Source organism: Camelus ferus, chromosome 4 (genome assembly GCF_009834535.1).
Source record: "Camelus ferus isolate YT-003-E chromosome 4, BCGSAC_Cfer_1.0, whole genome shotgun sequence".
Lineage (NCBI taxonomy): Eukaryota > Metazoa > Chordata > Mammalia > Artiodactyla > Camelidae > Camelus > Camelus ferus.
Genome location: NC_045699.1, coordinates 32,882,901 through 32,906,443, shown reverse-complemented (window position 1 = coordinate 32,906,443; position 23,543 = coordinate 32,882,901). Strand labels below are relative to the sequence as shown.

At 43.1% G+C, this 23,543-nt stretch overlaps 1 protein-coding gene and 1 non-coding gene across 6 annotated transcripts in view; one reads left to right on the top strand and one right to left on the bottom strand.

Annotated features, from left to right (window-relative positions):
* Positions 1 to 22,505, top strand: part of KANK1 (KN motif and ankyrin repeat domains 1) — a 179,904-nt gene extending 157,399 nt beyond the window's left edge. For 4 of the 5 annotated variants that reach the window (XM_032477781.1, XM_032477779.1, XM_032477780.1 and 1 more), the window contains 9 exons: positions 8,417 to 8,614; positions 9,286 to 9,394; positions 10,567 to 10,809; positions 12,247 to 12,334; positions 15,311 to 15,530; positions 17,899 to 18,041; positions 18,570 to 18,770; positions 20,826 to 20,924; positions 21,502 to 22,505. In XM_032477781.1, the coding sequence (XP_032333672.1) occupies positions 8,417 to 8,614; positions 9,286 to 9,394; positions 10,567 to 10,809; positions 12,247 to 12,334; positions 15,311 to 15,530; positions 17,899 to 18,041; positions 18,570 to 18,770; positions 20,826 to 20,924; positions 21,502 to 21,564 (1,364 nt within the window). In that variant the 3' untranslated portion in view covers positions 21,565 to 22,505. The remainder of the gene's footprint in view (positions 1 to 8,416; positions 8,615 to 9,285; positions 9,395 to 10,566; positions 10,810 to 12,246; positions 12,335 to 15,310; positions 15,531 to 17,898; positions 18,042 to 18,569; positions 18,771 to 20,825; positions 20,925 to 21,501) is intronic. The other variant, XM_032477782.1, reaches the window with a different exon arrangement.
* TRNAV-AAC lies at positions 6,768 to 6,839 on the bottom strand. Its single transcript has one exon. It is a non-coding gene; the product is annotated as a tRNA-Val (tRNA).
* Positions 22,506 to 23,543: the final 1,038 nt, after the last annotated feature.

Below are 23,543 nucleotides of genomic sequence, written 5' to 3'. Positions count from 1 at the left end.
CACAAAATGAGTAGAATAAATTTTCGATTAGGATTTATTCAGAATCCATGTCAAAGTTCAAAACGAAGCCTAAAATGAATTAGGTGTATATTAGTACCCAACCCACAGAATTCTCTTCGGTTTTCCTAGGGTTAAAAATTTGTGGGTATCACTTTTTAGTATGCGAAAGAGCATTATTTTTAGCAGCGTAATAATAATGTGCAACACTCCAATTTCTTAAAGTTATAACTGGAGTGTGTGCTCCTAATAAACTGACAGTTCAGAAGATCATACAATACAGAGAGCTGCCCTCATGCTGTCATGGGGTGACCCCTAGTGTGTTTGAAATGTGTAAGTGTGCAGGTCTATTTTAGAGACGTACTTTTTTGATAACATTTGAATCCTGCATATTTTACCAATGTATTTTTCACATGAAACATCACAAACATTTTTTCAGTATATTTTTGGGGGGTGGGTAATTAGGTTTATTTATTTATTTTTAATAGAGGTGCTGGGGATTGAACCCAGGACCTCATGCATGCTAGGCATACCCGCTACCACTGAGCTAAACCCTACCCCCCATTTTTTCAGGATTTAAGAGACAGTGTCATAGTTTTGATACTGGGATTTGATGATCTGTAAAATTCTTTTTAATTTTGATAGTGTGAGTTTCATGTAGTTAATATTTTTTTTCATGGAATTAAGCAGTTAAGAGGAAATAAGTTTCTATTCTCACAGAAACCTCAGGGGAAAAAATGTTAATTCTTTCTGTAAATCAATTGGATTGTTTTGGTTTGAGAAGTGGGTTAATATTTCTTTTTATCCTTTTCTTTATCCCTCTGGAGAGAGGAAGGAGGAGAAAGAAAATTCTAGACAAATGACTTGCAGTGACAAATACTCTAAAAATGTATAACTGTCTCTGAGCAAAAAACAAACAAAACTATACCAGTGGAATTTAACTGCCTGCCGCATGATTTATAGGAAACTCATCTCTCGTACTCAAGTAAAAGAACTGCTTTTTAAATCAGCTTCCATATTTGCACTCTTCGGTATCTTGGGCTTGCTAAAAAAATTTATGAACTTGAAGTCATTCCCATAACTGTGAAAGCAATTTTGTAGACAGAGATCTGAGCCAAAGTGAAACCAGGGAAAATAAAATCTTTATGAAATACCATTTCTAGTTAGTTTCTTAGCTCAAATCTTATACCATTTACTTGACCTCATACCTTTTTTTAATCACAGTTTTCTTTTAATTAATGCTACAAGAGCATCAAATGACCCAAACCAAATGTTTCTCGAGCCCCGTCGTGTATGATGGCATGATGCAGAGGAAGTCAGCTGACGTGGAGGTCAGCGGAGCTGACTTCTGGTACCGGCTGTGCAGGAACTTGTGCACTTGAGGGGAGTTTGGGCTGCCATGTCCTCCTGTATCATGAGAGGGTGGAATTAGGTTTTTCAGCAGAATTATTTTATAAAAGTAGCTCTTCACCAGGCTACCCATCAGATTCATTGAGGGAACTTTTTTCCCCCCAAAATTCGTGGGTTTTCTGCTGGCACCCACTGCTACCACCATGCAATCGGGAGACCCATTCAGGCCCTATTTCAGGGAAGTATTGTTGGAATAAACAACCTTAAAGCAAGTCTGGGGTCCAAAGCATCATGAATAGTTTTGTGTTTGGAATTCCTGTGAAGAAAGTACATAATTTTTATCAGATTCTCAAAAGGAATAGCTGACCCTCAGAAAGACTGAAATTACAGATCTAGCGTATCTGTTACAGACCTTGAGGAAGAGCACTTCAGCCCCGAGGGAAATCTTTTACAAAGATTTAAAGTCTGTCCACCAGCTTTGTGAGCCCTTTAGTTCACACTTCTTTGAAAATCTTCCTCTTTTACACTGACGTTTTATCATTTTAAATGGGTATTAGTGAAGTAAACATGCGCTCTAGAAAAAGATGCAAGTTTACTTTGACACTTACAGTCCCAGTGAATCCTGAAGTGTACAGTTCATTTCTGGCTAAAGCATGGAGGTTGGTGGTTTTTGAGAACAGACATGTCTTTATGTTCCTGGATGTCCAGTCATAAACAATGAAGGGAATTGTTGGTACGGGATGATGGTTACAGCTCTTTGTTCTTCCTCCAATCAGCGAGTCATTCATATCTCACTGAAGATGTTTAAAGTCTACCCTGTCCCCATCTCTGTTCAGGTCAATTGATAGCCCTACATTCATTGTCAACTATATGCAAAGCATGGTCCTGAAACAGAGATATAGTGTGATCTAAGCCTTGAAGATACTCTGCTCCAGTAGGGAAGCCAAGACACATATACTAGAAATATGAATGATAACCCTTGACAGTATATGTTAGCCACCAAATAAGGTAAAAGTAAAAGTTCTTGAACAGTTCAGCTGCAGTCAGTCTCTCTGAAATTTAGGGAGGAGATGAGCTTAGGGTGGAGAGGACGACCTTGACTGTATCTGGAAGGACACGGAGCATATCTGCTCAAGCCAACTTCAGTTAGTGCAGCTTCTCAGTGTGGGTTTTCTGGGTCAAGTCTTGGGATAGTGTGTAATTAAATGTGGGTGGGGTTTCAGTGAAGGAGAATCTGACTCTTAATCCACTCTAGCATTTTAATTTTTAAGTACCCACTTTTAGATATATTCATGACAGCTGTCTGGTATGTTCCCAGGAAAATACTTAAATGGCCCTAGAAATTATAACACTGTGGCTCTTACCATTTAGTGACTTTAGGTTGGTGGCCACATGCATTGACATTTAGAGTTCTGAGAGGTGAGCCTACAAACAAAGGGATTGTCCTTTCTCCTCCATCAAAGTTACATACTTCCATCCAAAAGTAATGTGTACCAAGTAAAGAATACATGAATAATCTCTACTGTCTATTCCCCAGACCAACATGTGGTGTGGAAAGGGTGAATTCGTGCTCAAGCTCTTTCCCTTATGGAAAAACTAGAAGTATTATTTTACTTCCCTTTGAATTCTGAGTTATACTTCGGAAAAATGTCTAAATGATTGAATGACCTTCATAATGATTCAGAAATTTCAGTCCCACCTCTTGACAAGTAAGCTAAATGTTCTTTAAAAATCAAATCAGAATGTTTAACTGAAAATTTGTCACAATAACCCGGTTAATTAACTGGTCACACTGTTCATAGTTGTGTTTTCAGAAAGCACTTGGCATTATTTAAAAAGAAAAAAAAAAACGAGTTAGCATGCCAGAAGAGTTGGAATACATAAATAGAGGAACTTTTAAAATCCATGTTAAAATGTTTTTAAAAATCATTTTTCTAATTTAGAAACACATTGCTATATACTAACAATGAATACCCATGCTAGGTGGATAAATATCATAGAGGAAACTGGAGAAGATGATCTCTTTGAAAACTCCAGCTCTGTTGTTCATTGCTTTTTTTAAATATAAAATAGTTTGCTTTAGCACTTCTAAAGTCAAAAATGTAAAAAAATTTTTCATTTTAAGTTATTCATTTTCCATTATAGTTTGCCTTAGCTAGTAGCATAATTATCCATATATCAAGTGCTAAGTGTATTTTAAAATTAATACTTTGAGAGTGCTCTTATTTTCCAGAACACTGAGATTTCTGTCACTTGCTGTCTTTTAGTTATCACTAATCTGGTCAAATCGTAAAATGAAGCTCATGCTTCATTGGCATTTTATAGCCATTATAAGTTTGAGTTAATTACCAAACACTGTACAGTTGCCCACTCCCTGGTTAACTAACTCCCCAGTGGTACCCGCAGAAACCATTGCCCCCTGATGTGAGTTTTGAGCAGCCAGGCCAGAGGGCCAGAATTCTGAAGGTGTTTGGCAATTACTCATGTTGTTTTACCCGTATTGTTTGGGTAGCATTAACTGGTTATGGACTTCTCCCATTAGTGGTCCAGGGCTGTTACCTAAAACCACCAGTGAATTGGAATCCATGTGGTCCTAGTTGATGGACTGAAACCAGAGGGAAGTCTTGTTTTCAGCAATCAGGTTTAGACTGATTAATTTAATTGACTGGTTCCCAATCCTGGCTGCACACTGAAATCACTTGCAGAGCTTTTAAAAACGACTCATACCTGGGCCCACGTGCAGATAGTTCATTGTGTCTGTATTTTTAAAGCCCCGCCCCGACCCGGCTGATTGTGAAGGGGAGCCAGGGCTGAGACCATTGAATTTTGTTGGCCACTTTATGTTTGGCTTTCTTGGAGGCACGTTTCCTGTGTTTTGTGCCCGGAGTTGTTGTCAGAGTCTTATGCTAGTACATGTGTCTTATGTGTGCCCTCTAACCACAGTGAGCATTTATCAAGATCAGACAGGTGTTTCTGGGTCACCAAGAGCAGCAAGAGTTTCAGCACCATCTGAAAACCGTTTTCTGGCAACAAAGGTGACAAATTTCCTCTGATCCAATAAGTGAGAACTAGTTTAACATTGAATGTTGTCCTTTGCCTTGCTAGTTAGTCGTAACAGAATTCCTGTGACCTTGCTGTGACCTGTTGAATTACACAGGCACTTACTAAAAGCTTTCCATTGACCAGCACGGTTGAAAGCACCGAAGAATTCCCCAGATAAGGGGCGGACTCGAGGAGCTCACAGTCTCCCAGAGAGACACAGGTGAAACCCAGGGAACAGAGGGCAGGCTGCGTTCTGGTCTGGACAGTACGTGCTGCAGAACAGTGAGGGAAAAAGATCTCTGTAGAATGGTATCATAGGAGAACAACTATAGAGGACATAGAAATGGTGCCAAGCCTTGAGTAGAATTCTACTGGCAAAGGTAAAGGAAGCTGAAATTTTAGGCTTGTAGGACACTGTAGGAAGGAAGGGCACAGGATTGGGGGTAATTAAGTCACCAGACCACTCTGATTGAGGAGAGGGTAGGAGTCGTTTAGCAGTTAAACTGCCCCGATGAGAAGCTGTCCATGTTCACTATAAAGAAAACCCTCAGGTGCCTGCTTGAGAGGGTGGACCTTGAGTGGAGAAGCTTTAAAAAGTCCTAGTTTACAAAACTAAGTTCTGGTGAAGAGGAGTGTTTGCCTCTGGAAAAGGGCAGGAGGTGGGAAGCATGGATTCACTGGGTTATTAGAAATGTTCTGTATCTGAATGAGGGAGGTGCTAACACAGGCATGTACGTTTACCAACATTCATCAAACTCTATACTTAAATTCTGTTCATTTTATTGCATATAAATTATACCTCAATTTTAAAATATTTTAAAGCCATATTTAGAAAGAAAGAGAACCTATGAATTAAAAGACTTAAAAACCACTGTATGCTATATACAGTGGGAATACAGAACTGGGGTTCTGATTCAAATATTCAATACAAAAATGTTAAGAGGTCATGGGAGAAATTTGAATACCTGACCAGATAAGCGATGATTTTAAATTATCTTTTTTTAGGTTTGATAGTTTTAGCTTTATAATTATTTTCTAAGAGTTCTTTCATTTAGGAATATATACTAAAATATTAATGAATGAAAGTGATAGGATCTCCGGCCTTTGCTTCAAAATACTCTAGTGTGAGTGGGTGGAGGAAGTAGAGACGAGACCAGATTAGCTGAGCGTTATTGTAGCTAGTGATGAAAACACAGGAGTGTATTATACTGTTGTCTACTTTTGTGCATGTTTAAGGTTTCAGTAACAATGAAAACTAAGCATGTGTTAGCATTTTAAGAATCATTGTTGATTCTTGAATGGGGATATACTTTAGTGAAAGTGTTCTTTAGAAGTATTCTGGCACTTAGGGATTAACTGTTGAGACTCCTCAAGGTTACTGCAGTAATTTCAAAGTAATGATGCATGGAGTTGGAGAAGGAGGCGTGAAGACAAATGCCCTGCTTTGTTTATTTTACTCCAACTGAGTCAAAGGCACTTGAGACATTTCTCGTTTGCTGTTAGGAAGACACACTAGGTCGTGGGGGCACTGGATGTTATTTCGAGGGCTGCATTCAGTACTCTATGTGCTGAGAAGCGGGGTGGGTTTGGGAAGGAGTCACCTGAGGGGCTCCCCATGCCTGTGGAACTAGAGGAGGAAACACTGTGCTGTTGATTCATGGACAAAGTGCCATTCATGGGATTAGGAGATGTGTGTTCTAGCCCATCTCTGTGGCCTCAGGCAAGTCCCTGGCATTCAGAATTCTTAGCTTGGAAATAGGAACATTAAAATTTAGATGCTGATACCTCACTTTGAACATTTTGTGTCCTTCCACCTTTTCTTTTTTTATTAGACTGTCGTTGTTTTAAACCACTAGTTTCCAAAGTAGGCCACCTGCATCAGAGCCTCACGTGGATGGGTCAGTGGGGATGTCAGAAATGCCCGTCACTCGGCCCCCTGGCCCAGACTCTCAGAATGATTTTCTGGCGGCAGGTTCCTGGAAATCTGCATTTTAACAAAAATCCCAGGTGATTCTTATGAACCATGGAGTTTGAAGAGAAGAGTTTTTGAGTTTCATAGTTCTTTTACTTCTGGTTGTCTCGAAATACAGTCAGTCCTTAACTTTCTGTTCTTCTCAGGATCTAAGGGATTTCAAAGCTTTACTTTAAAAGATAGAAAGTTGTGATCAAATTCTTACCGCATGACATTTTGGATAGATTTAAATTTTTATTTGTATTATTAGGTTTATAATGCATAATTTAGGAAATAATAGAGACATAAGAAAAAATTATAATAACATATAATTCTTTCAGCTTTAGAGTCAGTTTTTTTTAGGGGTTTTTTTTTTTTTTTTCTGTTGGGGAGGTAATTGGGTTTATTTATTATTTATTTCTTTCTATGGAGGTACTGGGGATTGAACCCAGGACCTCGTGCATGTTAAGCATGTGCTCTACCACTGAGCTACACCTACTTTTTCAGCTTTAGAAAAGCACTGTTAAACAGATTTGCTGTATATCCTGCCAGACTTTTTCTAATATGTATACATACAAATATATTTACAAAAATAGGTGTATTTTCTCCATACTATTTTATAGCCTATGTTGAAAACTCACTAACACATGATCTCTTCTTTCTGTGTTAATAAATGCCCACCTACATCAACATTTTTAATGGCTGAACTAAATTCCTTTGTATAAATGTACCAGAGCCTATTTCACCACGGTGTGAAATCTGCCTGTTTTTACTGTTTTACACATGGAAGCGATAAACATTTTTTTGGTATTTTTTGTACATCCTTAGGGAAAATTTTCTAGAAATCATATTGCTTAGCCAGAGTTTTTAAATTCATTTTTAAAAGGTGATTTTTGAACACAATTAGTCAATATTCACTATAGAAGAGAATGGCAAATACAGAGAAAAGTTAAAATTACCAGAATTTCCAGGTAACTTCCCTCTCTCTCTCTCTTTATATATATATGTTTAATAGGATCATACCATACATAGAATTTTATTATCTACTTTTCTCATTTAACCATAGATTGTAAACACCTGTCCATGTCAGCCACATTGAAAATTCTGTGCTATACCTATATACATGAATTACATAGTAGTAGTTAATCCAATTTTTCTGTTTCATCAGTGAACAAATATTAAACACCTAGCATATGCAAAAGCAACCTAGAAGATGTGAGAGAAACAAAGTTGATTAAACGTGCGGCACCCTCAAAATATTTACAGACTCAAAGGGAATCTGAGACCATCACACGAGTCAGCTAGTACCTTGTATTGTAGATCTTACAAGAGAGTCTTAAAGGTGGGCTGTGAGAGTTGAGAGAAAGGAGAGTTAATTTCGGGTAGGGGGATGAGGAGGTGAAGGGGGGGCTTGGCTGTGAGAGTGGGGAAGAAGGAGCGTCACCGGGTAGGAGAGAATAAGGCAGGTGTGTGCTGTTGGCAAATAAGAGACCCTACTTTCTACACCGGGGGGAGTTCCATCTACAGGGATGCAGCCCACACCCCCAAAAGGACCGCAGGCCTAGTGGAAAATAAACTTGGAGAGGTAAGTTGGTGCCAAGTGTAGATGGTGTAGAATATCTGGCTAAGTGGCGTGGACTACGTTTCCTGAGCCGCGGGGAGCTTTTTAGCTTTTTCAGGTTATGTTTCAGCTGGAGTTAGGATGGGGTTTGAGCTGAGTTCCTCTGCAGAAGAACGGGAGAGGGGGCATAGTGAAGGAAGAGGGACAGGCAGGATGCTGTGCTGGGGCCCAGACCCAGGCGAGGTGGCGGTGCCAGAACAGAGAGAAGAGGGGCACTGTGAAGCTAGAACGACTGATCTGGATGTGGTCGTGAAGGGAAAGGTGCAGAGTCAGGAATGCCTTGGGGGTTTGACTCTGGGTGGCTTGGATAGTAGTGCCAATTATGCAGAAAGAAAACACCAAAGAAGTACTTAAGAAAATGATGAGTTGCAAGAATCTTTTTTTTTTTTTAACCTTTTAGTCTGTTTTATTTGGTCCAAGCATCACACGCTTCTACACCTTCTCCTTCCTGGCAGGCAGTAACTTGGAATGCACATGCAAGTGTGGGAGCCTTCAGTCAGGAGGACTCTTGAACCCTCGAACATCCCGGGATGAGCTAGAGGTGAGGACCACGGAAGGGAAGCCCATCAGCTGCCAGGATGCCTTCCCTGCTCAGGAGGGCACGCCGTCTCCAGTGAACCTGACAGATGACCAGATGGCCGCTGGCCTCTACGGTAACTCTCTTTACTCACAGCCCTTCTCAGCATCAGCATTCTAGGACCAGCCTTGCCAGCATTCCCATCTAATGCCAGTGTGTCTTATAAACTGACCTGGAAGAACAGTCACACTGTTGTTAGGCAGGTGGGCCTAGAATATCTTTAAATTAAGATTGTGGAAGAAAGACATGCAGTCTCCTTAAGAAAACTCATCTGATGTTGCAAATTACAAAATTTTTCAAACAACATTTCACTCTTTCATAGTCCGGCAGGCAGAAATTTTTTTCGAGGTTATCTCAACTAAAAAAAAAAAAAAAAAAAAAAAACACTAATAATAATCCCTGTCTTAGTGCCTAGATGGTTTTTTAGGGTCAAGCAAGTGAGACACGGCATCACTTGATAAACAGTAAAGCCTGACACAGATGCTAGTCGTCACTGCTTTTGTTATGTCTGGAACGACTGATGGACTTTTTTTTCCAGTTAAAGAATGTTATTAATGGAACTTTGAATTATTTTCTTTGCACACACACAATTTTCCAGTGGATTTTGGGCATGTTTCTCATAGATACATGCCAGGATCTGTATTTACATGAATAAAAAAATGTCCATGAAGAAGGAGTACTTATTCACTTAACTTTCACGGGTGTGAGTTATATTCATTTTGGTCACCGTGGTTCACTTTCTCACAGTATGCACAAATAATGAAAGCGCACTGAAGTCCATCATGAAGAAGAAAGATGGCAACAGAGACTCAAATGGAGCAAAAAAGAATCTTCAGTTTGTCGGCATTAATGGAGGGTAAGGAAGGATGGTGATGCTAGTGGTTATACGTGGTCTGTCTGTTTTCTTTGCCTCCTGCCTACTCGAGTCGTGTTAAAAGGTGCCTTGTCTGGGACGCTGCCCCATCTGGGTGACGGACGATTCCCTCCTCAGAAGGGTGCATGTGGGCTTCTTTTCTCTCTTCTTGCTGTCTTTAAGGATAGATCCCTCTTGAAAGGATAGCTGATGAAGCTGAGTGATTTACATCTTCTCGCCTCTGGTCTGAAACAAATGGTCTCTAACAAAAGCGGCAGCAGCAGGCTCCCCGCTCTGTTGGACAGCTTGTACTTAACCTGTGTCAGAACTCAGCAACAGACAGAGACAGAGTGCATCACTCCCTGGGCCAGTGGTAGCCACCCACTCTCCAGAATGGGGAGTTGTTTCGCTTAATCTCCGTGTTTACAAACAAAATTGTAGGGCCTTTCATCTGAAGAGTAACCTCGCCATGCCATCAGTTCTTTTCTAAACAGAATGTGTGTTAGTTGTTAATTCTTTCTCTTTTAATTGGCCCAGGTAAATAGGTAAGCCTGTTTGTCCTCCTACAGTTGAATCAAAGCAGTTAATCTGTTAATACACAGCCTCAACAAGAAAGCAGTAGTGCAGAGTTAGCTGAGATAATATTGATAGTAAAGTGTACCACACAAAGATTTAACTTAGTGCCTGTTTTCCAGATCTTTTTATTGAGTAATGTGGCCCACATTTTTAGAGGGCACGTACCAGAAGAACAATTGGTTACCTACATAATCTGTTCACCTTGACACTGGGAGAATTAATGGAACAAAATAGGAAGAATGAAAGGGAGGAAGAAAAGGATCAGGAAAAATGAACAGCTGCAGACCTGGTTTCCACAAAATAAGTTTCCTTTCATTTGTACTAAGCCAGAGGTGCTATAGATAGGCACATACACTATATATAAAATCTTTTCTAAAAGTGGTATACGATACCAATTGGCAACCTAGGTTATCCCTTTTGAGAACCCATTGACAACCACCAGAGTTTTAGTAGACCATATTCCAAACTTCAGAGTACAGGGTCTAAAACCACTGGTGAAATTTCTGGAGTCAGTTAGCAACTTTACCTTTATAAAAATTTCTGTCACTGGGTCTTTATGGGCACACCTCGCATCTCCTGAACTCCCAATTGCCACCTAGGTATGAAACAACTTCAAGTGATGATTCCAGCTCAGATGAAAGCTCTTCTTCCGAGTCAGATGACGAGTGTGATGTCACTGAGTATCCTCCTGAGGAAGAGGAGGAGGAAGAGGAGGACGAAGACAGTCGGGGGATGGCGGAAGGGCACCATGCAGTTAATGCTGAAGGTTTCACGTCCACCAGGGTGGAAGATGAAATGCAGGTTCCAGAATGTGAACCTGAGAAGGTGGAAATCAGAGAGAGGTGTGGTACATTCCCCTCCCCTCCCCTCCCCCTTCACACAGTTTGACGTACTTTGGCCTGGAATTGGCCAGCTAGGAGATTGTGCAGTTGTATCTATAACTTTGGTCTCTCCAATCTCCAAAGAAGAGCTAAACTTTACCTGTTCCTCAGAAGTATGTACATCTTGTCATGATACTAATAAATACAGATGCATAAGTGATAACTCCTGGATCTCTTATGGTAGTAAAGAAAAGATCCTGATAGCTGTTCACCTTTGGTTCTTTAGCCATTTGCTACCTAATTTTATATGTGGGGTCACCATCCGCCTAACTGTTAAGCTCCACTAAAGTTTACATTGTTTGAACAACCCACCTTATATTTAAAGGCACGAATTAGAACTTTTTTGCCGTCAGCATCTTGCACATTTCAAAGTTCCAGTTTTATCATTAGCCATTTCTCCTCGTTCAGGTGTCAGTGCTGTTATTACAGGATCATTGTGTGTGAGAGGAACAGCTCTTGGCCTCAACCAAAGGTCACATTTACTATAGAGATGATGTGACCCGTCACATGTTCGCATTTTGTTGCTCCCTGAGTGATGAGGGACACCATGAGAATGGGTTTGGGAATAACATAAAGAACAGCTAAAATACCAAATAAGCACTCTGGTTGGCTGACACAGGGACCTGAAGGTGTAGTCGACTGTGAAAACCTAGCAAGTACGAAATTGATGCTTATAAAACAGAGACGATAGAACAGGTGGACGTTTCAGGGTGGTTTTTACCCGTGTAAAGTATAAATAGAGCATTTCAGAAAACTTACCTCTATTTAATCTGGCAAAAGAAAGTTTCCTGCATTAACACAAGGTAAGTGTCTTTAGTTTGTATTTCCAAGTATTTTCAAACGTCTCAATATCTTGACATCTGTTGCCTTTTTTTTAACAGCTTTATTGAGGTATAATTTACATACCAAATGTCCCCTGACTTTTAAGTTGATATTTTCATATGGGTTAAAAAACATTTCTTGAATCATCAGATGTGATTTCAGATGTGTGATTTACTGGTCAGCATAGTGGGTATGTGGTAATTCAGACCTCTTCAACCCTTGAAGACTAAAAATATTTTTAGAACTTAGAACTTAGACTAAACTTAGCACAAAAGCAGCAAAAAAAAAAAAAAATCTCCAACTATTATTCCATAGTACCACACAGGCCATGGGGTGAAGCCGAAAGCTACCCTTGTGAAAAGACCCAAGCGCTGGCTGGAAGCGTTGGCTCTGTGTGGTAACATCAGCCCTCGGGTGCCTGGACTACCACCAGGCAAGCCCCTAGCACCACCACGGCCTGCCCAGGTTGACTTGGGACCTCTTGTCTTGTAAAGGGTTCTGGAGTTTGAGGTAAAGGTGCCTTTCTTTTTGTAGCCAGTCACAAGCTCTCTTTCTTTTATTTTTTCCCCCTTTTAGATATGAATTAAGTGAAAAGATGTTGTCTGCCTGCAACTTGCTGAAAAACAATATAAATGACCCCAAAGCTTTGACCAGCAAGGATATGGTGAGTCTGACCTGCAGATGCTGTCCCCAGTCAGCACAGAGCACCTGAGCAGACACCACCCTTAAGGCATCTCTAGCCTGCCCCTGAGCTGTTGTTGCCTGCATGCTTTCCCCCAAGACTATTTATAGCATGTGTGGGCAGAGTGAGCACGTGTGCCCTGCTCGCTGGACCGCACTGTGAACATTTCCCTCAGGCCCAACTTCATACATCCTTTCTCCACCCTGTACTTTTCCTGGGGGTGGTGCATCTGCAAGGCATATACTTGCATGTGGAAGGGAGGGCTAATTGCAGTCATTCGTCATCTTTCTACATGTTCTGCTGTTTACAGAACCTTGTGATCCGGGGAGCAGAATCCTGGAATTTTTTGTTCTTTAAGTTAGCCTGTGTTTTCAAAAGAAACCTATGTTGGCCGAGGTCAACATTCCTTTTAGTTATGAAACTGCATATTATGTTCTGGTGTGGGATACAGGCAGGCACTATTTTTAAACCTAGAAATAACTGCACTTGTCATCTTCTCACAGTTTTGAGAGATTCAGAAGCAAACAGCAGAGAGGTCGATGGTTGCTTTAGGGAGCATGAATGCACAACATAGGACAGGTAGATGTTTCCTTGGCAATGGTGAATTTCATGTCGTTGCCAAGTATGTTGCTCTCCCATGCACTGGTGGTGTTTAGATGTGCAAGCTTCTTTCATAGGACGGACCAACCTTCTGGTTGACAGCTCTGTTCAGTGCATTTAGAAAGTGTAGTATCATGTTTTTTTAGGTGGTCGTGTGCATTTGAGTCTTTGCATATTGGTGGTAGATTTAATACGAAGTTTTATGCTGAATAATTTAAGTCCGCAGCTAGTGAGAAAGTTGATTCATAGGTCTCACAAGATTATAGACTTATGAAACCAAAATGTGGGGACCAGAAGGGACTTACGCAATTCTTTAATGCTAGAAAGACAAATAGTTTCCCTTGTACAACGAGCACAGTCTGAGGAAGAATTGGCGATGGCTGTCACCGGCCTGGGAAGTGTGTGGGTGGTGTGTCCCTGAGGCTCCTCTATTCTGGTTCATCCTGCTTTAACTGAGGCACTGAAGATTACAAGTCTTGTCTGGACTGTCAACTATCGGTTAGTGCTGGGGCTAGATTATACCTTTCTTGAGTACTGGTCCATGTTGTGTTTATCCGACCCGGCTAAATCATATTACCTTATTGTATAGCTTCTTTTTTTAAAATTGTGATATTGTCCCAAATTTGTTTCTATTGCTATAGAAACAAATTTATCAGAGCCAGCTGAGTCTTGACATTCAAACACATGGCAGTGATGCTTACAGAAGGAAGTACTAAATGAAGTCCCTGGCCTGGGGGGACATGGAACTACGTGCTGGACTCCATCAGTATAGACTAAGTGCCTGTCTGTGCCTTGGTCACAAATAGTAAAACCATGAAAGGTCACTGTAGTGTTAATATTTCCCACTAGATTTAACCAGAACTTAAAACTGGTGCTTTCAGACCCCAGATTTTATAGCCATAATACATTTTTTCTTTTATCTTCCCCAAAATACTAGGTTACATGGTCCTCAGGGAGGACTTTACACTTCAGCAACCTTAGTTGTCAATCATATTGTTGGGCGCACGCTCCATGATTGGTGCATATTTTTGTTAATTGAATATTTATGCAGTGAAGAGGTGTTTAAAGTACTGTGCTGTGAAAAGTAGCAGACATGTGAACGGTGCATGGTCACAGTGCCAGGGCCGTGTGACCGTATCAGGACACTGAATATGTAGCTTTCACAGAGTTCGACACCCAGATAACATAACTTCCCTTCCTTCTGTGTGAGGAATCTGAAGAAATTGAAATCTGAATATGCGAAAGAGTGGGCAGGAAAAAAGAAAAATTAGATGAACTCTTTCCTGGCCAGGACCCTTCTCATCCAGTGTCCCAAACTGTCACGGAATGGGCTCCACCTGAATAATCACTAGCAGGAAGGTGGAGAGATGGGTGTTCTACAGTCCCACTTCCACCTTTTCTATAGGAAAAAGACTGCATGGGTTCTGGTGCTTTTGACATAAGCTTTCTGTCTTTCTTGATACATTTTTAAACCTGTAAAGAGCAAGCAAAGCATGAATGAATGACAGACTCATATGAAAAGCATGTGGTTTTCCCCATCACCTGCAGTGGCTCTGCACAGGCTACATTGAACTTCATGTCCAAGTTCGGCTTGATGAAACAAGTTCATGTGTCCACAGCCTAAGGGAAGGCAGGTGGGGCTGATGGGCAGATGCAGATGTTCCTAATGAGAAAAGTAATTTGTTCCAGGCCTGTGTTTTAATTCCCTCTCCATGGTTGAACATTTGTATTTGGGATTGGAGTAGGAATTGGGTTTGCTGCATGGTTATGGCCTCCCAGCCTGGTGCCGTGGAGATGCTGAAAGAGTTGAGGTTGGTCTGGATAGGAAGGAAGCACCATAAGTAAGAGTGTTAAGTAATTTCTTCTGTCCTCATTGCAAGGCCAGCGTAACCCACATAACATCAATAGCTCAGTAGTAAATGGATCCAGGCCTAAGTGGTTTACATGTACTGCCTCATTTGTCCTCGTCACAAACACTGTGATCATCACAAACACTGTGAAGGAAAGGTATTTTTATTATCCCCGTTTTGTAGATGAGGAAACTGAGGCACAGAGTAAGTGTGTTCCCCAGTTAGCAGAGCCAGAATTTGAACTTTGGTGGCATGACTGTTGTATAGTACTATATGACTTGTTTTATAGAAGTTAGAATATGAGTGTGATTTAAAATTAGGAGTGATATTTCTGTTTGGTGTTTGAGGCTTCACTTCGGGCTCTGGGTTTCATTAGTCTTTTTTTTTTTTTCTTTTGAGAGCAAATTCTAACTGCACACCCTTTGACTATAAAAGGCCTGGCTTCTCGGGCTTTCAGAAAGGTCTATAAATAGAAGAACTAATGGCTGATTGCTCGGTGTTTTGGCAGAGATTCTGTCTGAACACTCTCCAGCACGAGTGGTTCCGTGTGTCCAGTCAGAAGTCCGCCATCCCGGCCATGGTTGGGGACTACATAGCCGCCTTTGAGGCCATCTCCCCCGACGTCCTGCGTCACATCATCAACATGGCGGACGGCAACGGCAACACGGCCCTCCATTACAGCGTGTCCCACTCCAACTTTGAGATTGTGAAGCTGCTCCTGGACGCTGGTACGTGGGCTGTCCCGGTCTCCTCACCAGCACTCAGTTGTGACTCATCTTGAAGGAGCTGGCTGATCCACTCCTCAGTCCTGTGACCGTCCTAAAATCCTTTTCATTGCTTTACCCCATGATGTGGCAAGAATCTCATCCATGAGGCATTCATGGGAGGCCTGAAGTTTAACACAACAGGGTGACACGATGCCATGTCTGTTTTGAAGTAAGGTTTTGAGGATATTCTTGCCGCAGTCCAGTTGCATTCAAATGAGGTGTGTCCCTGGTGACAGATAGGACTCATGTTCCCTCCTGCACTGAATCATGCAGGCTTGGTGGTTCACTCTCAGGGGGCAGAACACTACTCCTAGGGCCGGAGTCACAGCTTTGGTGTTTGCAGGCTGCTGTTTGTCTTTGCTGCATGACTCCTCTCCAGCAGCCTTGCAGAGCTGAGCCGTCAGTCAGGATGGGGACCAAGCAAAGCCACTGTAATAGATTGTGACAGAATTATCACCATTCCCACCAAAATACACCGTTACTGGGGAATCAGCATAGAGCAAAGAAAGTGTTATTCTTATATCCAAACCATAGTAATGAGAACAGTGAAAATTCTTGTTTATAATTGAAACTTGCCGTTCCAAGATATGGTCAATGGATGTATTAAACATGGAGCAAGTCGTGGTACATAGAAGGATCCCCTTGAGAAATAGTGAGCTTTCAACATTCTGTTCAGTGGAACAGCCCAGTGATAGATTTAGTCCCCAGATCACATCTTTTATTTATTTTTGAAATCGATACTTTTATTTCTAGTATGTGACTGATACAGAATTCACAGTACCACAGTCTAACTAGTGGGAACATAATGTGAACATCTGATTTAGAATATGTGATAAAATTGTCCAGTTTTCCTATACTGCTTCTTGACCCAGCTGTCCAGTTTTTTCTGCTCTGTTTTGGTGATGTTGGATTAATGCAGAAAAGAAACCAGATTTACCTTTTTTTCTCTTCTAAGTTTGCTTGTTCCCAGTATAGAGGCCATGTTAGGATAAAACTGCTTCCATCTTACAAGAAGGAATTCCAAGCCTCCTTCCCTTCAGACTTTCCAGACTATAAACAGAGCTGATGATACTATCAGCCCGAGTCACTGGTTAGACAGAGAAGTGGATAATATCCAGGAAAGCTGAGAACAGGATTTCAGGATTGCTCCTGAAAGAAACAGTTTAATCTGCTCTTGGAAAATTTGCATGGACATGATAATTTGGTAAATTAAATGATTTTAATTCCATTGTTGGATGACTTTGCTTCATCACTTTTCTGGATTTACTTCACTTTTTATTGCTCCCCATTATAGACTGAGATGGTGGCTCCATAAAGTGTGTTTGTGAATCTAGGATACCGCCGCGTCAGCGAGGATCTGAGCACCAGAGACACGGAGGAGCCTCCATGTCTGCTCACCCACTTCTCCATCAGACAGCTTTTTTTTTTCCTTTTCTATGTTAAAAAAATATAAATGCCATTGTGTAAATGCCATTATGTCCCTAGTATGCAGTTGTCTTAGAACTCAGTTTCCACCAAACGGCTACCGTCTCTTCTCACTCCTGCTGATGGAAACATCCTAAGCACTTTAATTATGTTTGATCACACATAAAAAGCTGCTTTCCTGCACTCTCCATTCCCTTCATTTTTTAAGAAAGTGCTGAAGGAATTTAAAAACGCCTGGAGGCTAATTTAGCCCCCAGGACTCTGTAAGAATTCTAGAACTAGAAAAGGTCTGGTTTATTGGGTCTTGGAGTCCCGGCAGTGTCTGAGGTTTAGTTGCAGTTGCTCTCAGACCAGTTCCTAGAGCTGAGTGTCATGTGACTGGAAGTCTGCTTCCAAGGGCCCAAACGAGTCAGAGCAGCACACTCAGGGTCTTGGGTGAGCAGCGGTCTGTGAGAGCACAGCACCGTGGCCAGTGTTGCCTGCATGTGCCTTTACGAATACTTCTTCCCACTGGAGCACTCACCGCCTTGTTCACTCCAGAACAGTGATCTCCTAGATACAGATTAAGGTCTAGATCTCACATTATTGTTTATTCTTCAAAGCAACCATTACTTAGACCAGCCTCCCAGACCTGCCAAGCTGTTGGAGTTCAACCACCAGTTGCAAACAAAAGTGCTGTGAAAGCTTAATGTCATTTCTGTTGCTTCTGGCCTCATGAAATAGAAAAAAAAATTTTTTCTTTGGTTTGATATGAAAACATCTCTCACGTTTCCTTCTGAACCACTGTGGAACTTTGCCTGAGGCCATTTCTCTGGGCTCTTCCAAGCTCTATACCTTCAGTTCAAGGGGACAGCTGATGCTGTTCGGAGGTGGCTCCTCCCTACAGAGACTCCTGTCTTTGCAGATGTGTGTAATGTGGATCACCAGAATAGGGCAGGGTATACCCCGATCATGTTGGCTGCCCTCGCCGCCGTGGAAGCAGAGAAGGACATGCGGGTTGTGGAAGAACTCTTTGGCTGCGGGGACGTGAATGCCAAAGCCAGCCAGGTGAGCGCACTTGCTGCAGCGTGTGTGCTGGCTAACACAGCTCTGACCCTCACAGGTGCCCCCGCCGTGCACCCTGAGCCCAGTCCATGCGGCCGCCTGCTGGTCCTTGAGGACCGAGTACACCAGTGAAACACGGGCTTCACTGCACATTGGAAACTTCTCCTCCTTTGCCTTGCATTGCCTCTGCTTGGTAGCTTCTTGACTGTCTCCATGCAGTACTGTCTTCATGCCAGGCAGAGTGCCCCTCGTCCAGATGTGTTCACACTTGACTTGTAATGATCCCCTGAACATTTCCAGGTCCTTACTATCCTCAGACAGATCCTCCAAGCTAAAGGGAAAAATTGACTCATTACTTTATAACCTAACTTAATAGCTCATAGCTCATGAGAAACTAGTTTCTCCGTGCCTGCCACCACCCAGCCCCCAGTGATTCCACGTCCACTTTTCCCCTGTCATCGCACTCCCTCCTCCCCTCCCCCCAGCATAGCCCCATGGACTTCTGAAGTCCGCTGTCATTTCTTCCCACAGGCAGGACAGACGGCCCTCATGCTGGCGGTCAGTCATGGGCGGATAGACATGGTGAAGGGCCTGCTGGCCTGTGGGGCTGACGTCAATATCCAGGACGACGAGGGCTCCACCGCCCTGATGTGTGCCAGCGAGCATGGGCACGTGGAGATCGTCAAGCTGCTGCTGGCCCAGCCAGGCTGCAACGGCCACTTAGAGGACAATGTAAGCTGCCTCTGTGGGACCTCCATGCCAGGGGCCGCAGGGGCACAGGGAGGGCATTCTGTGAGTGTTGCTTGATGGAGGAGTGAGCAGATTCTCCTACATTCTCCTCAGGGATTTGTGTTGCCATCCAGGCCACTTCCCTTCACAGCCCAGCTTGGCAGCATTTACTGGGTGCAAACTAGTACTCCCATTAACTGAAGCCAAGGGCAGAAAGATGAATAGGCCTGACCCTGGAATTCGTAAAGGAAGAAGGTGATGGGCATGTATGAGGACCAGCGTCCAAAGGGAGATAAGAGAATTTTACAATACAGAGTCACAGTCAGCGTGAGCAGCTGCTCAGTGCACCAAGAAGAGAAGGTTAGGTCTCAGTCCATGTGGAAACCCTTCAGTGGGGCCCATCAGAGAGGGTAATTTGTCTCGTTTAATCACCTTCTTTTGAGCACATCTTCCCACTCCTTTTCCAGCTGTTCCCATCATCGTCACCCTAATCTTCCTCTCCCAGTTCCCAGGCTGTCCCATCCCAGACAGCCTCTTGAGTGGGAAACATTTGAGGGAAAGCTGCTGCTTCTGGGTGTCTCCAGACCAAAGGGGTGGAGTACCGATAGGTCAAGACACAGGAACTAACATTTGGGTGGTGACACGGTTCCGAGGTCCAAAGGTCCCAGAGGCCGGGCAGGGTTGGTTCTGTTTTTCAGAGTTTATCTCTGTGGAGCACAGGTTTGAAACGGAGCTTTCATCAGCTCGAAACACTAAAGGGTTAGAGGGAAAACACCCTCCTTTGTGCTGAACCTCAGATCCCAGTGGGCCCACACCAGCAGGAAGAGCAAGTCAGTGCAGGAATTTACTGGCACGACGGACTGACTGGCTTCTGCGGCTGCAGTGGCCTCCCCAGGAGCATGAGCTGCGGTTGTACCAGGCTCCCCACACCTCTCCTGCAGCAGGGTCCATCTCCAGCTATCTTTCCTCAGGGACAGTCTGTCATGTGCCCTGTTTTTGTTTGTTTGCTTTTACTTCTACTCTCTTCCAGCAAATAGCAGCTTGTAGATAGAGTAACAAGAGGCCACTGAGCCACAGTGACTTCCTGAAATCCTGGTCACCTCAGTCTGTTGTCTGCCTCCTTGTTCTTAAAGGAAAAGGAGGACATCCCACTGGCCTCTGGAAGAAGAGTAACTCCTAGAGTTCACAGAGCAGGAGGGAAGACCATGAGGTTCAAACCACACACAAATTGTTTCCTGCTGCTGGTGACCAGAAAGAAATACTTTTTCTAAGACTAGACAGAAAATACGTTGTGCTGGGTTTTTTGTTGGTTTTTTTTTTTTTTTTTGTCGTTTTAATAGTATTATTACTTTTGATTGAGATACAGTGGATGTACAATATGCTGTTTTTTGTCCTTATGTATCTTTATATCCATTTAAATTCCTGCAACTTAATGGAAATCAAACATTTAGCTGAAAATAAATTTTCCCTCGTATTTCCATAAGATACATTTCTGCAAGTCAGCAGGATTCAGTGCTTCCACATAGATGTGACCTGTTGCCTTCTGTAGGGGTGCTTAGGGCTGTAGGATTAGCTCCCTCCTCAGGAGGAAAGTTAAGAGATCCTTGGCAAACTGCAGGGCATCAAAGTATACACCATGTTCCTTGACTGCTCCTTAGCAAGTGTAAGGAAAAAAAGAAACTAAATTATGTTTCTGCCCCCCACCTCCTGCTGCCCCCTGCTGGAGGGCAGAGTAGTTTAATTAGAGTTTGTCATGGGCAGTGGGCTTCTGCTGAGGCTCCATGGTGTGCAGATCTATAAGCTGAGCATGTGAGGCAATGACAGAGGGGATGGGGTGATTTCTCTTCTTGACTGAGGGCAGGGTGGGGGCTGTGCCTCTGTCATCCTTGTGTCCTTCAGGCTTAGCACCTCCAGGTCCAGAAAAGTTTCCCAAAGGACTTAACAAATGGCTAGACTGGAAAACCTTATCTAATTGAGAAAGTCTTGAGTTGTTGCCTTTTGGCAGCCTGGAAGTTTGAGAAACCCAACCTGGTCTTGTTGTTTTCATCTCATCTTAAGGATGGCAGCACCGCGCTCTCAATAGCCCTGGAAGCAGGACACAAGGACATCGCCGTTCTTCTGTACGCCCACGTCAACTTCGCCAAAGCCCAGTCTCCGGTCAGTGTCGTGCACCTGGCGTTTGTGAACAGGCTGAAAGCCACCAGACTAGTGGGCCCCCTTCCTCGGGGAGTTGACAGGAGATGCAGGTTTTATGGTGATTCTGAAAATCAAAGTTTTAGTCTGGAACCTAAGAGTTCATCATTTTTGTCCCACCCAGAAGGCCAAGAGTGCTAATGGTTAGTGCAGCAGAGGCTGGACGCCTGCTCGTCCTCACACCCTCACAGGAAGGGTTTATTCTGGGCAGAATTATCCAAATGGCACATCCTGAGCCCATAAATACATTTCACCACCTTCCTGGATTTTTCCTTAAGCAGACAGTGATCAGCAGCCTGTGGTCCCAGAGTCCACTCTTAGCAGGAAGCTGACTTCCCAGGACAGCTGGACACAGCACTGCTGAGCCCAACTGGCCCCAGAGCTGTTCCTGCTAGTGGACCTGTGTGCTGTGTTCCAGCTCTCCTCACTCTGGCTCATGGGTGGTGATCAGCTGTGGTGGACGGAGTTCCTATGTCATAGAGGACACATCTGCCTGAGATCACTTATTAACCCCCAGTTTTTTTCCTTTCCTGGTCTCTAGGGCACCCCTAGGCTTGGAAGGAAGACATCTCCTGGGCCCACCCACCGAGGTTCATTTGATTGATTATGTGCAAATAGCTGTCCATACACATGCCACCATTTAGCTGCTAATTGTTCCTGTTGGGGTGACAGATACTGAATGTATATTGTGCCTGAGCTCACCAGCAAACAGAACGCGTAAAGTCAAGGGCTGAAGGCTGGAGCTGTCACAGCGGAAGCGAGCCAGCGGGAGATTGCTTGCTGGGCACACACCGCCTCCCTCCTGGCCACCTTCCCTCTGTGTAGGGCACACTTGCTGTTGGGTCATTGCTCCGTTATGTACAGTTGTAGGAAATTGTAACCTGAGCTGAGAGGGCAGCTTCTGTTGCTTCTCTCCACCTTCCACCTCTGCTGAGAAGTGTCAGGTTCTCACTGACACGGTGTTTTTAAATTTTTCCACAAGTATTTATATTTACGGAATGTGGAACCATTAAAAAGCTCTTTGACAATTCCATTCCAGGATGGTTTTGTTGATTTTTTTTTTCGTCTTTATGATTTTAAAGTAAGGAAGTCGAGATGACTTTGATCATCAATTGGGCCTGGTCTGGTAGGTTTCTGGTTTAAAAATAAAAGATAGAAAGTCTGAAAACTTAGGACAGGAAGTCTTTCTGGTTGGTTTTATCTTGGTGGATGTATTGTATGACTTTTTATATAAAGGGTATCTATATAAAATTGATGCAGTATTTTCAACTTTTATATTCTATAGTAATTAAAGACATGATGAATGACATGTAACATTACCATATTTTTATTAATAATTGCACAGCTCTGTATCTAATGACAAAGGTTGACTTGTGTTAGAGGAATTGGCCATATATTTGCCTCTAGAAAAACCTAGTGTAGTTCTCCACGTATTTATGGATTCCTTTATCCCATGTCACATTTACTTTGGTCTTATATGTATTTAAATGTTTGAAGTGCCTTAGACTCTTGCCATATTTTCAGAATAAAATTTCATTAAGCTCTTTTGCTTGTCCCTGCTTCATCTCTGACAGCTGTCTGCCCCTATCCTATTGACTTACAGCAGTGGCAGCAAAGGCTGATGGATGGAGCACAGCGGGGAGGGTGAGTGCCTGGTCCACTGGTCTTGGGCTTTGACAAGAGGAGACGTCTTCTGAGAGCACTACTCCGTTTCCAGCTCTGCTCATTACTCAGGTTGCACGTCATGAGTGTGAAATTTAAGACCTTATTAGGCAAACAGTTCGTCAGATAGGTAACCTCCAAGTTAACCCCAGTGAGCTAACTGTTCTCAGGTGCAGAAGCACACTGGCCCTTGACTCTGATTGGCGGGGGGGGGGGGTGTGCAGCTGCTGGGGGACTGGTGGAAACCTGCAGTGACGAAAGGAAAGATGAAGCCAGACAGACGTTTTATTTCAGTGTGCTGTTGGCCATCCAGCACCTGTTTTCAAGTCCTTTTTAAAAAGTAAAGGGGATTGAGTCTATCTCGTTGAAAAGAAGCCTGGCAGGCAAAATGCAGACTAGGTGTTTGGGCACAGTTGCTGGCGGTGAATTTTAACTGAGGCTGTTTGTGAAAGCCACGTGCATTGGAAATGTCACTGAGGCTTTTCTTAAACCTCTCTTTCTTTCATTCCTTTCTTTCGTTTATTCATTGATTATTGAGCTCGGGAAAGAGGCCAGAGAATAGATTTTTTCCAACAGGTGTGTCACCACAGTGCTGGCACAGGCACAGCTGCTTCGTGGACTCAGAGGTTTGCATCTTCAGAGAACTGGAGGGACTGTGAAGAGTGCTGGGGGTTCAGGCCAACCTTGGGCGGTCACAGATGCTCTCCCAGCACTGAGTCCGGGCCTCTGGGACAGAGGGACCGTCCTCTTCCATGAACCGTGAAAGTGAGGTCACAGCTTCGTCGAGTCACGAGCGCCTCTTTCGCTCCCAGGACAGACCTGCTGCCTCTGGGATTTGGGCTAAATTTCAGTTCAGATAGTTATTCAAGCCCAAGTTCCTTCAGACCTGAAATAGCACAATAAATTAAAGCAGAAGCGTTT